The following is a 12,450-nucleotide window of genomic DNA, read 5'->3' as shown; positions in this document are numbered from 1 at the left end:
ACTTGTTGCCAGAGGGGCCGAACAGTGCTGACCTCAAGGCTCTCGGGGGAAGGCTAGTAAAGACTGGGCTGGCAGAAAGGGCTGCGGTGCATCCCTCAGATGACAAGACGTGGGTCGGCTACTGCCGTGCTCAGCATGTGCGGTAAAAGACCCGTCTCTGATGTGCTAACGGAGAAGAAGGAAGCAGGAAAATCCACTAATAATCAGAAAAACACATATTTCAATGCTCAGATGTTAAGTCAGAGGTGGGGACAAAAGGAGGGTAAAAGTGGTGGGAAAGGCTGTCCAGGAGCAAGAAACAAGAGAGGCTAAAGGCTCGTACATGGCCTATGGACAGAAACCTTTCAGGCACATCTTCTCGATTTCCCATTTGGGGTTTTCTCGGCAGATACTGGAGTGGTTTGCCATTTCTTCCTTCAGGTCATTTTACAGATCAGGAAACTGAGGCAAACAAGGTGCAGTGCCTTGCCTCATACTAGTGAGTGTCTGAGAGTGGATTGGAACTGAGGAAGAGGAGTCTGACTCCACTCTGGCTCCCCTTAGCCGTCCTGTGTATGGACGCTTCATGACTTCAGTGAGATAAAACTTGCAGCACCATATATGCTATATAGATACTAGTCATTGTCATCATTCATGTTCCAAAATGCCAGCTCCCCAAGTAGAACATGGAGAGGGTGCCGGTCACCTGGGAAAGAGCCTGGAAACTCAATAAGAAACGAATAGTAGAAACGAAGCGATCTGGGGCAAGAAGTACAGAGCGGCTTAAAACTTAGGGGACGACACCCTGTTGTCTTTGGTCCTTTAATCCCGGTTTCAGTTCTGGAGATGCCAGTAAAGAAGCATATGGAAAAACTGTAAAGCACCCAGAAAAGAGCAGCTGAAATGGTGTAGGGGCTCACATTCACGCTACATAAATGCTGGTTGGAGGCAATAGGGAGCTTTAACGGTAGTCAAGTTTTTGAGGGGCAGTCACCTGGAAGAGAGAGAGGGCTAATTTTGTTCGGTCTCAGAGGGAGAAGCAGGAGCAATGGACAACAATTGTAGAGAGATTGGCTTAGGTGATGTCTGGAAAACTTGCCAAGAATTACTGCTGTTCAACAGTACACAAAAAAAGAAAAAAATGATGGATAAGAATAGAATGTTGAGAAAACTAGATGTGGATGAATGCTGGTGATTCTTGAATACCAAGATGTACTTATTTTCACATTTCATAGATAATTCATAAATTATGGCAGAAAGGAAGATATATTAAAGATACTCTTTATATGTCAAAACCCCACCTTGTGATCCTCCTGCGTGATATGAACACAACGGAGCATGCTACAATGGTAATTAAATAACAGCATCACGCAAATGAATGAGTTAAAAAACACATTATAGAAACAACAACTTATTGTTTTAAAGAGAATGAAAAAAATGAGATTACAGACCAAAATGTATGGAATGCAACCAAAGCAATTCTTGGAGGAAACTATTTCTAATACATATGAACATGGTGGTGGGGGGAGGGGGGCAGGGAGAAGAGATATAGTCAATTTAACAGGCAATTTGTCTCCTTCCAGATGACTGTGCCCTGGGGTTTTCTCTCTTAATAAGTGAATCCCTGGCTGAAGTCACCATTTCATGAGGAGCCTCTGACTCCCTTCACTCCCAGCTCATCTCATCGAGCACACTCCCTCACTTCTTCACTACATATCTAGAATCTCTAGCTAGTGCCCTTTGCTTTCCCCTTCACTCTCATTCTTACAGCTTTCCTTTATGTTTTGTTTTCTCATATATAATCTCTGTGAGAGATGAGATGAGAGGTGAGAGCAGAGAATCTTGTATCATCTCCAATTCTTAGCACAGTGCCCAGCACACAGTAAACACTTAGTAAATGTATAGGTGTTCTCTCTCTCTCTCTCTCTCTCTCTCTCTCTCTCTCTCTCTCTCTCTCTCTCTCTCTCTCTCTCTTCCCCCTCTCTCACATCAATGATACCGAATATGCATAAAGGTAGAACTTCTGAGAAATCAAAGGAAAAATAAAACATTGAAAACAAAAACTCTATTGGATGGACAAGAAAGATCTCTTTGTTATTTTTGAACATCTAGAAAATAAACAAACCATTAGCTAATTTGATAAAAGGAGGAAAACTAAATGATAAATTTCTCAATGATAAAAAAAAGCAATCCTCAGAGTAAATAGAGGGGAACTAGATAAAATTAGATAGGATTATGACAATTCTATTAAACTATAATAATCTGAAAACTTGAATGAATTGCATTGTAATTTGGGGGAAAAAGCCAGAATGATACATTTCCCTCTAATAGAGCTCTTCTCTGGACTTCTCCATTTCTGTTTGTGACACCTCCATCCTTCCTGAAAACCAGGTCTCAGCCTTGACCCTTCCTTCCCCTGACTCCCTTTATCCTTGCAGTTACCAAGTCTTGCTGAGCCTTTCTCCACCATATTACTCCTCACCACCTCCTTCTATCCAATACCTTTCACCACTGTTCATGTCATCATCTCTTGCCTTGACCATCTGGATAGCCGCCTATGTCATTTTCAGTCTGTCTAGTACTCCCTTCATACATTCATCATTTAGATGACGAATTGATAGTACAGAGATCTGATGCTGCTCAGAATTCCTTGGTGGCTTCTATTGCCCCAGGGACAAACTATAAATCCTCCACAGTCTCATTCCTCCTTCCCTTCTAGTTTCATTTCAAACAACTTTCCTTCCCTCACTCTCTGCTAGTTCATGAAGTTCCAGTGTCCTTTTTCCCTCTTGAAGCATAGGCCTGCCTCACCTTTACTTCATTAAACCTCCAGCTCAGGTGTCATGTCTGTACAAGGCTTTTCTTGGTCCTGTTATGAATGTTTTTGCCCTCACATAATTGCTTTGTATTACTTAGTATGTACTTTGTATTTCTTACTTGTGCATGAGTTGCACTGTATACTTCCCTGCGGTAGGGGCATTTTTGTCCCTATATATAATATATAATATATATTATATATATATATGTATATATATATATATGTATGTATGTATGTATGTGTGTGTATAAAATATAGTAAATGTTTTTAAACTAATAAGGGTTGTTGAATGAAAGAAAAAAGCACAAAACTTCATTAACAAAAAGAGGAAAAAGAATCTAAATAATCCCATCTCAGAAAAAGAAATCAAGGAAGTTATAAAAGAATCCCCAAAGGAATAAATCTCCTGGTCCAGATTCACTTAGAAATGAATGCAATTAAACACCTTCAGAACAACTAATTTCTATGTAATATAAACTATTCACAGAAATAAAGAAAGAAGTGCTTTGTCAAACTCTCTAAGACAACTATGACTCGATACACAAAACTGGCAGTGATAGACCACTGAAAGAAAACTTTGGATTAATATTACTAATGAATATTGATACTAAAGTAGTGAATAAGTCATTAGCAAAAGGGCATGGCTACACTTTTAAAAAAATCATTATAACCACATTACATTTGTAATTAAGTAATCAAGAATGTCACTATGCTCCTCAAAAGCTCCTCATACTGCTAGCAACCAGCAGAAATTCCTTCCCCCTTTCCAGTTTTCTTGTACTTTGCTGCTCTGCACATCCTTGCATGTGATATCCCATCTTCTGCCTGTCTGCCTTTCTTGGCTGAAATCCTTTCCCTTTTTGCTTCTGCCTTTGAGCTTCTCTAAATTACTTCAAGATTCAGCTCAAATCCCATCTTCTCCAGGAAACCTTTCTCACTCTCCACACTCCACAAATACTTTCCCTGTGAGAGGCCCTGCCAATTCATATATATCTTGTGTGCACGTAGTTTGCAAGTCATCTCCCCCATCTTATGATCTTATGTGAGCTTTAGTGTTTCCATGAAGGAATTTCTTCCTGATATTTCTTGGGAAATTTATATGTTTTTCTAACTCCCAAATACCATTGAAAAAAATTCAGTCAGGAAATTGGATCACTCTCCTGTGAGAATTGAAAGTTAACAATAAACATTGCTGGTCTGAAGGAATTCACTGATGCTAAGTCAAAAGCAAAAGCAGGAAATGGTGACATACAGAACATTTGTATAACGCAGCATTCACATCTCCCAGCAAGGTGATCAATGTTACACAGAATCTCATGTTAAAATGGCTGATTTAAAAATTTGTTTTGCTTCCAAAACTTGTCATGTCTTGCAACACTATTCATAGGAGATGTATAAAATATGCTCTGTATATATACTTATTAATATTTATTTTATTTGCAAGGATGACTCACCAGCAAAGAAGGCCACAAACATACTTATTCTATTTAGTAATCTTTGTTGGCATTTTCTACCATTTGATTATTTGTTATAGGCTATAATTCTTTATAAATATGACTAAGAAGTTTAGATATCCATAATAATGAGTAAAGAGTATGAATAATATTGGAAATAACAAAGGAAATCAGTGAGCTCATTGCCAGATATGTTTTAAATCATTGTCATAGTGTAGTGACTCATAATAATCAGTTATGCATTTATTATTAAATATTTGTTTCAGAAACTCTCTGAAATTTTTATAATACTATCATTGAAAAATGATTCATTATTTGAGTGCTCATTATTATTTAAGACATGTAAATAAAATATGATGAAAAATATAAAATAATATGATTTGGGGAACTGCCAGGAGTTTTTATTCTTCATTTTTAAATTCTGAAGATTAATATCTGCTGAGAATTAGAAACACTAGGGAACTCCTTGGGGGGCAAGAGCTATTTATTTTTGGCTCTCTTTGTATTCCTAGCATTCATTACAGTCTGTGAAATAGAAAGTGCTTAATGAATGGTTGTTGATTAACTGAAAAAAGGGCAAAGGACCTTTAATATGATTGCATTTATCTAATGCTGACGTTTGCAATGGAGAAACAGCAGAAGCCTCTCAATAATATCAGGAGGAATCAAAAAAAATCCCTTTTCTCCATTATTTTTGGACACAGTGATAGCAAAGTCATCCAGACCAATAAGACGAGCAAAAGAAATTAAGGCCCCAAAGATGCAAAGCTCTCTCTACATATTTGCAGATGCTATGGTGAAATTCGTTCAGAGAATTCTAGAGAATCACTAACCCCTCCCCTTCCTGAGACTATGATACAAGAAGACTACAACACAATCAATTTTCTGTACATTGCCAACAGAAAAAAGAAAAGATAGAAGGAGAAATCCGTTTAAATCAACAATATTCACCCAACATCAGACAGAAGAGACTGACATCATTCCCCTCCAGGCTCCTCTCCAGACTTTCTCTACCATTGCCCCAGCTGGGTGCTGGCTGCCCTTATTCCCTGCTCCTTTCCCCACCTTCCTCCCTCCCCTTTTAGGTGCTCTCTTTCCTCATTAGCTCCTTGAGGACAGGGGCCATCTTTCTTTCTGCTTGTATTTGCATCCCCTGTCCTTGGTACTGAACCAGATGGTTGTAAATACAACCATAAATCACCCCCAGAGTGGAAAAAAAAACCCACCCCAAGAGGTGGAGGAATAAAAGGTCAAGAATATCAAGTGAAATAATGAAATGGAATGGAATTTGACATGGCAGGCCTCAACTCTATTGCAAATCAGTAATTACCCATATTTTCTTGTACTGAACAAATCACAGCTGAAGAAATTACTGAACTGGATTAGTGACAAAGTCTAGACTGGGACACCACAACAAGCGAGGGTTTGAAAACTCCAAGGACGCAAACTCCTAGGAAGAATCCCATTTGACTAGCTTCTGGGAGAGAGTACTTGAATAGGAAAGAATCTGAGAAGAGCCTCTTACATCAGAGGAGCCCCAAAGGTAGCTTCGACCCACAGCATTCCCAAGTGCCCCAAAATCAGATGAAAATGTTTATTTAATTAAAAATATAAAGTACAATGAAATATCACAATTTAAAACCAAGTCAATATGTGGCCTGCAGGCGTCGCCACTGTCTTGCTGCATACAACAGAGTAACCTTCAGAGGCATAAACAATCTATAAAATATTGCCACAACAAAATTATTGTAGGAGAATGGCAGATTTTATTATTGCCTGTAAATGGGGAAGATTTTTTTTAATGATATAGAGTAGAAGAAATTATAAAAAGTAATCTATCTAATTTATAAGCATTTGCACAAATTAAATCACCATAAGTAAACTTAATGGGAAAAAAAAAACTCTGTAGAATGGAAAAATATTTGCACAGAGTTTCTCTGATAAAGGTCTAAAATAAAAAACTCTGTAGGGGATTGATGCAAATCTCTAAGAAAAAAGCCTTTCTTCAATAGTAATGACCCCAAAATAGGGAGTTTTTAAAAGAAGAAAAATCAAATATCAACAATAAAACTATCAACAACCATATGAAAAATTATCCAGTATCTTCCTAGAGACATTAAATAATTAAAACAACTTGGATGTATTGACTCACATATATCAAAACAATAGAGATGGAAGAGATTGTAAAAATCCAACCTTGGAGGAGCTGCGGGAAGACAAATAGGTTAATTCACTTCTGCGAGGAACTTTGAATCAATCTAGTCATTCTGGTGAATAATATGCAGTTATATAAAAAAAGGTATTAAATTGTTCATATCCTTTCAACTAGAGATTATTTTCTGAGGAAGTTATTAATGGCAAGAAAAGGCCAAAGGTTCAAAAATGCGAATGAGAGGAGGGATTACAGATCAGGGGATGATCATCTAGCAGACAACACCTAGAGTGGACCGAGGGACATCACCAGAAGTTGTCCAATTCTCCAATGCAGAACCCATGACCTTCCCTCCCCATAATGCTCCAGCTCTACGTGATCTCTGAATGGCTGTCTCTCGACATGTGCTACCTAGGGCCTTCCCCTCCTCTCACATATGATGTATCCCCATAGGGGAGACTGTTCTGGATTAAGAGGAAATGCTCTTTTGATAATTCCCCTCTGTGACAGTTCATTAAATGTCTTTGCTTTGGACTAACTGTGTCCTCAGACTGACGGATAATATGGGGAGGGCCTCTCAACAGTGGTTTTGAGTGACTGTGGGCTCCCAGAATTGCTTGGATCCACAGTGGCTTTTCAGGCCCCCAGATGGCCTGCTGGGGAAGTCTCAGAGGATTTAAAAGCTGGCAGCTCCTCTTTGCTGTGGCCCTCCCCCTCCCTGAGCCCAGGTCTGAGAACCGCTCACAGAAACATCTCACAAAGGGAGCCCGGAGCATGCAGTGCTTACGGGGTCTCTCTTGACCAGGTCAGGATTGGGCACCACCGCAATGAGGTGGACAATGGTGAACAGGGAGTTCAGCACGTAGGAGAAGAAGAGGTTCTTGTGCAGCGTGATCCTCTGACAGCTGAGGCTCCTGAAAGGCAGGAACATGGCGCTGCGTTAGGGCCTGGGCACAGAAGTCGGCAGCCTCCCGCCTAACTGTGGACCTCGTGTCTGGGACTAGGGTTCTCCGTGAGCACTCAGGGTGCTGGGAAGGGAATAAGTCCAGCACTACCCAGATGCAAAGCAAGGCCTGGGGGAGTCCTGGGGGGAGAATGGGGACTAAACCTGTCCTGTGCTTTTCCCAGGTCTGTGGTGAGGGTCCAGAGAGGCTGAGGATTGACCCCGTCCTGCTATCCAGCACAAAGCCCGTGGAAGTTCACGAGGCCACAGGAACAGCCCAGGCTCGGAACCCCATCCCCTGCCTTCCTTCACTTCCTTCAGAAACCAAAGGTAAAAAAACAAAACTCAATGAGATAAATGTCCATGAAAGGAATCAGGAAGATAGGTCGAGGAAAGCCATCCCCAGAGCATGGGGGCGATTCTTTTTTGGCGGCCAGCCCTCCCCTCCTGAGAAGGTGTAAGTGTGAGTGTGTATGTGAGTGTGAGAGTGTGTGTGTGTGTGTGTGTGTGATTCACAGGGTCTGTGACAGCCACACACACATGCACACACACACTCACATGCACAAAGACACACATCTTCGCTCCCCATGCGATGGTACTTGCAGTGGATAGGGAGTTATTCTTGAACTGAACACTCTGACTAAGGGACCCTGAGGAAGTCACTGTCAGTGCCCCAGGACCTCTTCCTGAAGCTGAGCTACATCAATGGAGGGAGCTTCCACACCTGAACATACATAGATAAAACCCCCAGCCCCCCATCTGATATTCAAATTGCTTCTGAGCATCTCTTCAGAGGCTGGGCTCCTCCCTAGAGAAGAGGGCCAGGTTCCACAGAGAGGGAGGTCTCAAGTGGAGGAGTCCATCTGCCTACAGACCAGAGACGCTTCCTGAGTCTGGATGGGCCATTTGCAGGGAGCAGCTCCACCCCAGTTTCTAGGACATCTCACTATTAGCATGTTAACTTTACAAATAGGGAAACTGAGTCTGCATGGGACTATGACAGTTCCCTTGGCTGGCAGTATTAGGATCTAAGGCTGGGTTCAGATTCAGACCTTGATCCCAAGCCCAGAACTAACCACTCTGGTCTTGCAGCTCTCCTAGAGTGAGGAGCACCCGCCTCAACCCGGGCTCTGCCACCCCTGGAGCCAGGCTGGGAGCCCTCCGGAAGCTCCCTGGAGCCTTGCCCCCAAGCCCGGCCGCCGCAGGCAGCCTCGGACTGGACCTGGCCTCCAGCCAGCCGGGCAGAGGCAGCTGGTTTGGGGCCAGAAGGGGGCGCCCAGTGGGACTGGAGCCGGCCGGTGCTGGATTCTGAGAGGAGCCTTTTGTTAGACTCGCCCATTTAGGGAGTCCGCTGAGTTCTTCCTCCCTCCTTTCTTGTCGCAGCCCCAATTGCAAGCGTGACAGAGGCAGGAAGCCTGGGGGGGGTGGGCACCCCTACCAGGGGCCTAAGATCTAAGCCCGGGCAATGAGGAGGCCGGAAGGCTGCATCCTGCCTCTGATGGGGAGGAGCGGTTTCTCTTAGGACAGAAGGGGCCGGGGACCCTGGACAGGTCCACAGCGCCTCTACTTGGGAGGAGCCCCTTTTCTTTGAAGGACGAGGCCCTCAGGCCCACATGTGCACAGGTAGTCAGGGGCAAGGCTGCCCTGTGGACCCAGGTGTGCTCCCCACACGGGAGAGAGTCCTTTGGACCTGATTGCTCATTGTAACCTCGTCCAGGACACCTGTCCTCCCCCCATGAAAAGCCTGTGTCCTCCTGCGCAGATCTGCCGGGCGCTGGGAGCCCAGGCCGGTGCACTTCTCCCTTGGGAGCCTTCCCAGCCCAGACCTGGGAGTCAGTGCAATCCCGTGCACAGGAGTGGGAGACACAGGCGAGGGCTAAGGCTCCCATGGTACCCCGGGAGAGCTGGGGAGGGGGAGCCCTGGAGAGGGGGGAAGGGGCTGAGAAGCTGCAAATGTCCCCCTCCCTCCTCAGCCTCCCAGGGTTGGGGCAGGATCCCACGATCCTGGTTTAGCCCAGCCTGGAATGAGTGCTCCAGCGTGCTCTTCCTCATTGTTCCAGGCAAGGGACGGCCCTGCCGCGTTGGGCCCTAGCCAGGCCCCTCGTTCCCGGAGCCAAAGGCACGGCAGCTGGCCGCCCTGGGAAGCCCACTTCCATGACCTCACCCTGGGAGCCAGCCCGGCGGGACCGGCTCAAATCGCCAGCATCTGGATGCCCGTCGGGAGCCTCTCCCCGCCCCCCTCCATCAGGCTCGAGTTCTCAGCCAGCTCCCTCCCCCCAAAGGATCGCAGGGGGTGGTTTTTACTGCTTTCTCATTTTACAGATGAGGACACTGAGGCAAACTGGTGAGTGACTCGTCCAGGCTCGCATTGCGGACCTGGCGCTCGCGGCGCCCCCTGGGAAGTAGTGCGTGCAGGAGCATTGGAACGGGACCAATGGGGCAACTTTGTTACCTCCCGTGTCTACAATGTAGCACACAGAGGGCGGCCTCCCGGGTCATGGGAGGGGCCGCGCTGTCTCCCCCCCATCAGCTCGTGGAAGGGGCCGCGCTGTCTCCCCCTCCTCCTGGGTCGTGGGAGGGGCCGCGCTGTCTCCCCCTCCTCCTGGGTCGTGGGAGGGGCCGCGCTGTCTCCCCCTCCTCCCGGGTCGTGGGAGGGGCCGCGCTGTCTCCCCCCCCACCATCAGCTCGTGGAAGGGGCTGCGCTGTCTCCCCCTCCTCCTGGGTCATGGGAGGGGCCGCGCTGTCTCCCCCTCCTCCTGGGTCATGGGAGGGGCCGCGCTGTCTCCCCCCCATCAGCTCGTGGAAGGGGCCGCGCTGTCTCCCCCTCTTCCTGGGTCGTGGGAGGGGCCGCGCTGTCTCCCCCTCCTCCTGGGTCATGGGAGGGGCCGCGCTGTCTCCCCCCCATCAGCTCGTGGAAGGGGCCGCGCTGTCTCCCCCTCCTCCTGGGTCATGGGAGGGGCCGCGCTGTCTCCCCCTCCTCCTGGGTCGTGGGAGGGGCCGCGCTGTCTCCCCCTCCTCCTGGGTCATGGGAGGGGCCGCGCTGTCTCCCCCCACATCAGCTCGTGGAAGGGGCCGCGTTGTCTCCCCCTCCTCCTGGGTCATGGGAGGGGCCGCGCTGCCTCCCCCTCCCATCAGCTCGTGGAAGGGGCCGCGCTGTCTCTAGTCAAGTCACCAGCTCGGGAGCCACTAGGAGCCATTTCTGGAGCGCTCCAGACCGGCATCACCTGACAGCCCTCCTGGGCGTCCCTGGGAGCCTTCCTCCCTCCAGTGTCCGGGCCTCGGGCCGCTCAGACCCCGCTCTCCGGGACCTGGAACTCCTCGTCCAAATCTCAGGCTTTTCAAAACATCAGGAGGGGAATGGGGGGCAGCCTGTACAGACGGCCTGGGGGAGCATAGAGTTGTGGGATTGGAAGGATCTCGTTCAGAGACACCTCCTGCTCCTCTCCCCCCCCCCACTCTCCCCCTCCCCCGTGACTGCCAGCCTCCGCCTGAAGGGCTCCAGTGCAGGGGGGGCCCTCCCCCAGGCCGCCCAGTGTTGTCTGGTCCTTCCACTACCCCCCCAGATCAAAAACTGTATGTACCCCCCCCATGTATGTGTGAAGTTGAGTATGAGCCTTTGTCCCCGCCAGCCTTCATCTGGTTCAATCTGGGTCCTCCGCGTGCTAGGCTGCTGCCTCAGTGTGGGGGCGGGGAGGCTGCGTTGTTTAGAGCTCTGCTACAAGAACACAATTGGGGGGCGGGGGAGGGGGGCTTTACTCTGCTGGGCTCAGGGAAGCCTCGAGTGCAGTCGGAGATGGGGGGGGGGATGGGGAAAGCTCATTGGTCGCAGCCCGGCCTCTCAGTGAGGAACTGGGGGCAGTGCCGAAAACTCCCAGGAGCCTCAGTCCCATGGGGCCCCTCTTGCTTCTGGGAGTGTATCAGCACAGGATGGAGAGGACGGGAGAGGCTCAGAACCAGACAGGCCAGTGCCAAATCTCAACCCACGGGTGCCACGGGAGCCGCCCTTGCCCGGGCTCTGATGGCGGGACACGCCATTGAAGGAAGGAAACTGAGCCTTTCGATAGAAACAGCGGAGAGAAGCAGGAGCGTGGGACGGTTCTCACTGGTTCCAATGTGGGGCCTAGAAGAGCTGCTCGGACTCTACAGACGAAGGCAAAAAAGCAGGGCGGGCTGTGGGCCACCGGTCACCGTGGGAGACACACCAGGAGATTAATTAATGGCAGCCACAAGTGGGGACGAGCAGAACCGAAGGACTCTGAAAAGAGCCCGATGGAAGGCTATGGAGGGAGTCAAGGTACGCGACATCTGAGACTCCGGCGTCAACAGGCGGGGAGATGGGAGCGAGGCTGGAGAGTAGGGATCGAGGATCGGGACTCGGAGAGTTCGGGCTGGGAAGTGAGCTGGAAGCTTCTCCTTTCCGCCTCCCCAGTGCCTTGAGACTGTGAAGGCCCCGCAGGCAGGAGCGCTGAATCCCGAGCACATCCTCTGCCTGGGGAATCGGGCTCCTTTTAGTTTAACAGATGAGAAACCCCCGGAGTGGCTGGCTACAGAAACAAGCCGGCTTATAAAACCTCCACATCAATACAAAGCCGGGAAACGATAAAAATGAAAGTGGCTCTCCATCCCCCAAACTCCATTCCAGTCTTTTTCAACAAGGGTTTTTTTTCCCTTGAGGCCTTTGGGGCTAAGTGACTTGCCCAGGGTCACAGAGCCAGGAAGTCTTATGTATCTGAGGCTAGAGTTGAACTCATATCCTCCTATTTTCAGGGCTGGTACTCTATCCACTGCGTTGCCTAGCTGCCCTAACCAATGTTTTGATGAAGAAAAATGGGATATGGATATAAAAATGGACATAAGCACAGAGTATATTAATTATAAAATGAGGCAAACCAACCACTCCCGGATCTTTGCCAAGAATCCCCCCTCCCCTCCCCCCACCTTGCAGGGTCATGAAGAGTCAGATACAACCAGATAGCAAAATGTTAACTCTATGATGCAAATCAGTTCTAAGAGATGCCCAAAGATGCTAAAAAAAAAAAAAAAGTAGCTTAGCCAACACTTGGGATTTGACAAGCAGGCTGGCAACCCAAGGGTTAGAATTGAT

The 12,450-nt window shown here is 47.8% G+C and overlaps 1 protein-coding gene across 1 annotated transcript in view; it reads right to left on the bottom strand.

Moving 5' to 3' along the window:
• CALCR (calcitonin receptor) overlaps nt 1-12,450 on the bottom strand; it is a 70,273-nt gene that overhangs the window by 21,228 nt on the left and 36,595 nt on the right. Inside the window, exon 7 of the mRNA XM_051977224.1 lies at nt 7,191-7,317. Coding sequence (XP_051833184.1) covers nt 7,191-7,317 — 127 coding nt within the window. The remainder of the gene's footprint in view (nt 1-7,190; nt 7,318-12,450) is intronic.

The sequence above is a fragment of the Antechinus flavipes genome, chromosome 1 (genome assembly GCF_016432865.1).
Source record: "Antechinus flavipes isolate AdamAnt ecotype Samford, QLD, Australia chromosome 1, AdamAnt_v2, whole genome shotgun sequence".
Taxonomy (NCBI): domain Eukaryota; kingdom Metazoa; phylum Chordata; class Mammalia; order Dasyuromorphia; family Dasyuridae; genus Antechinus; species Antechinus flavipes.
Note: the sequence above shows the minus strand (reverse complement) of the source record. Positions and strands in the feature narration are given on the sequence as shown.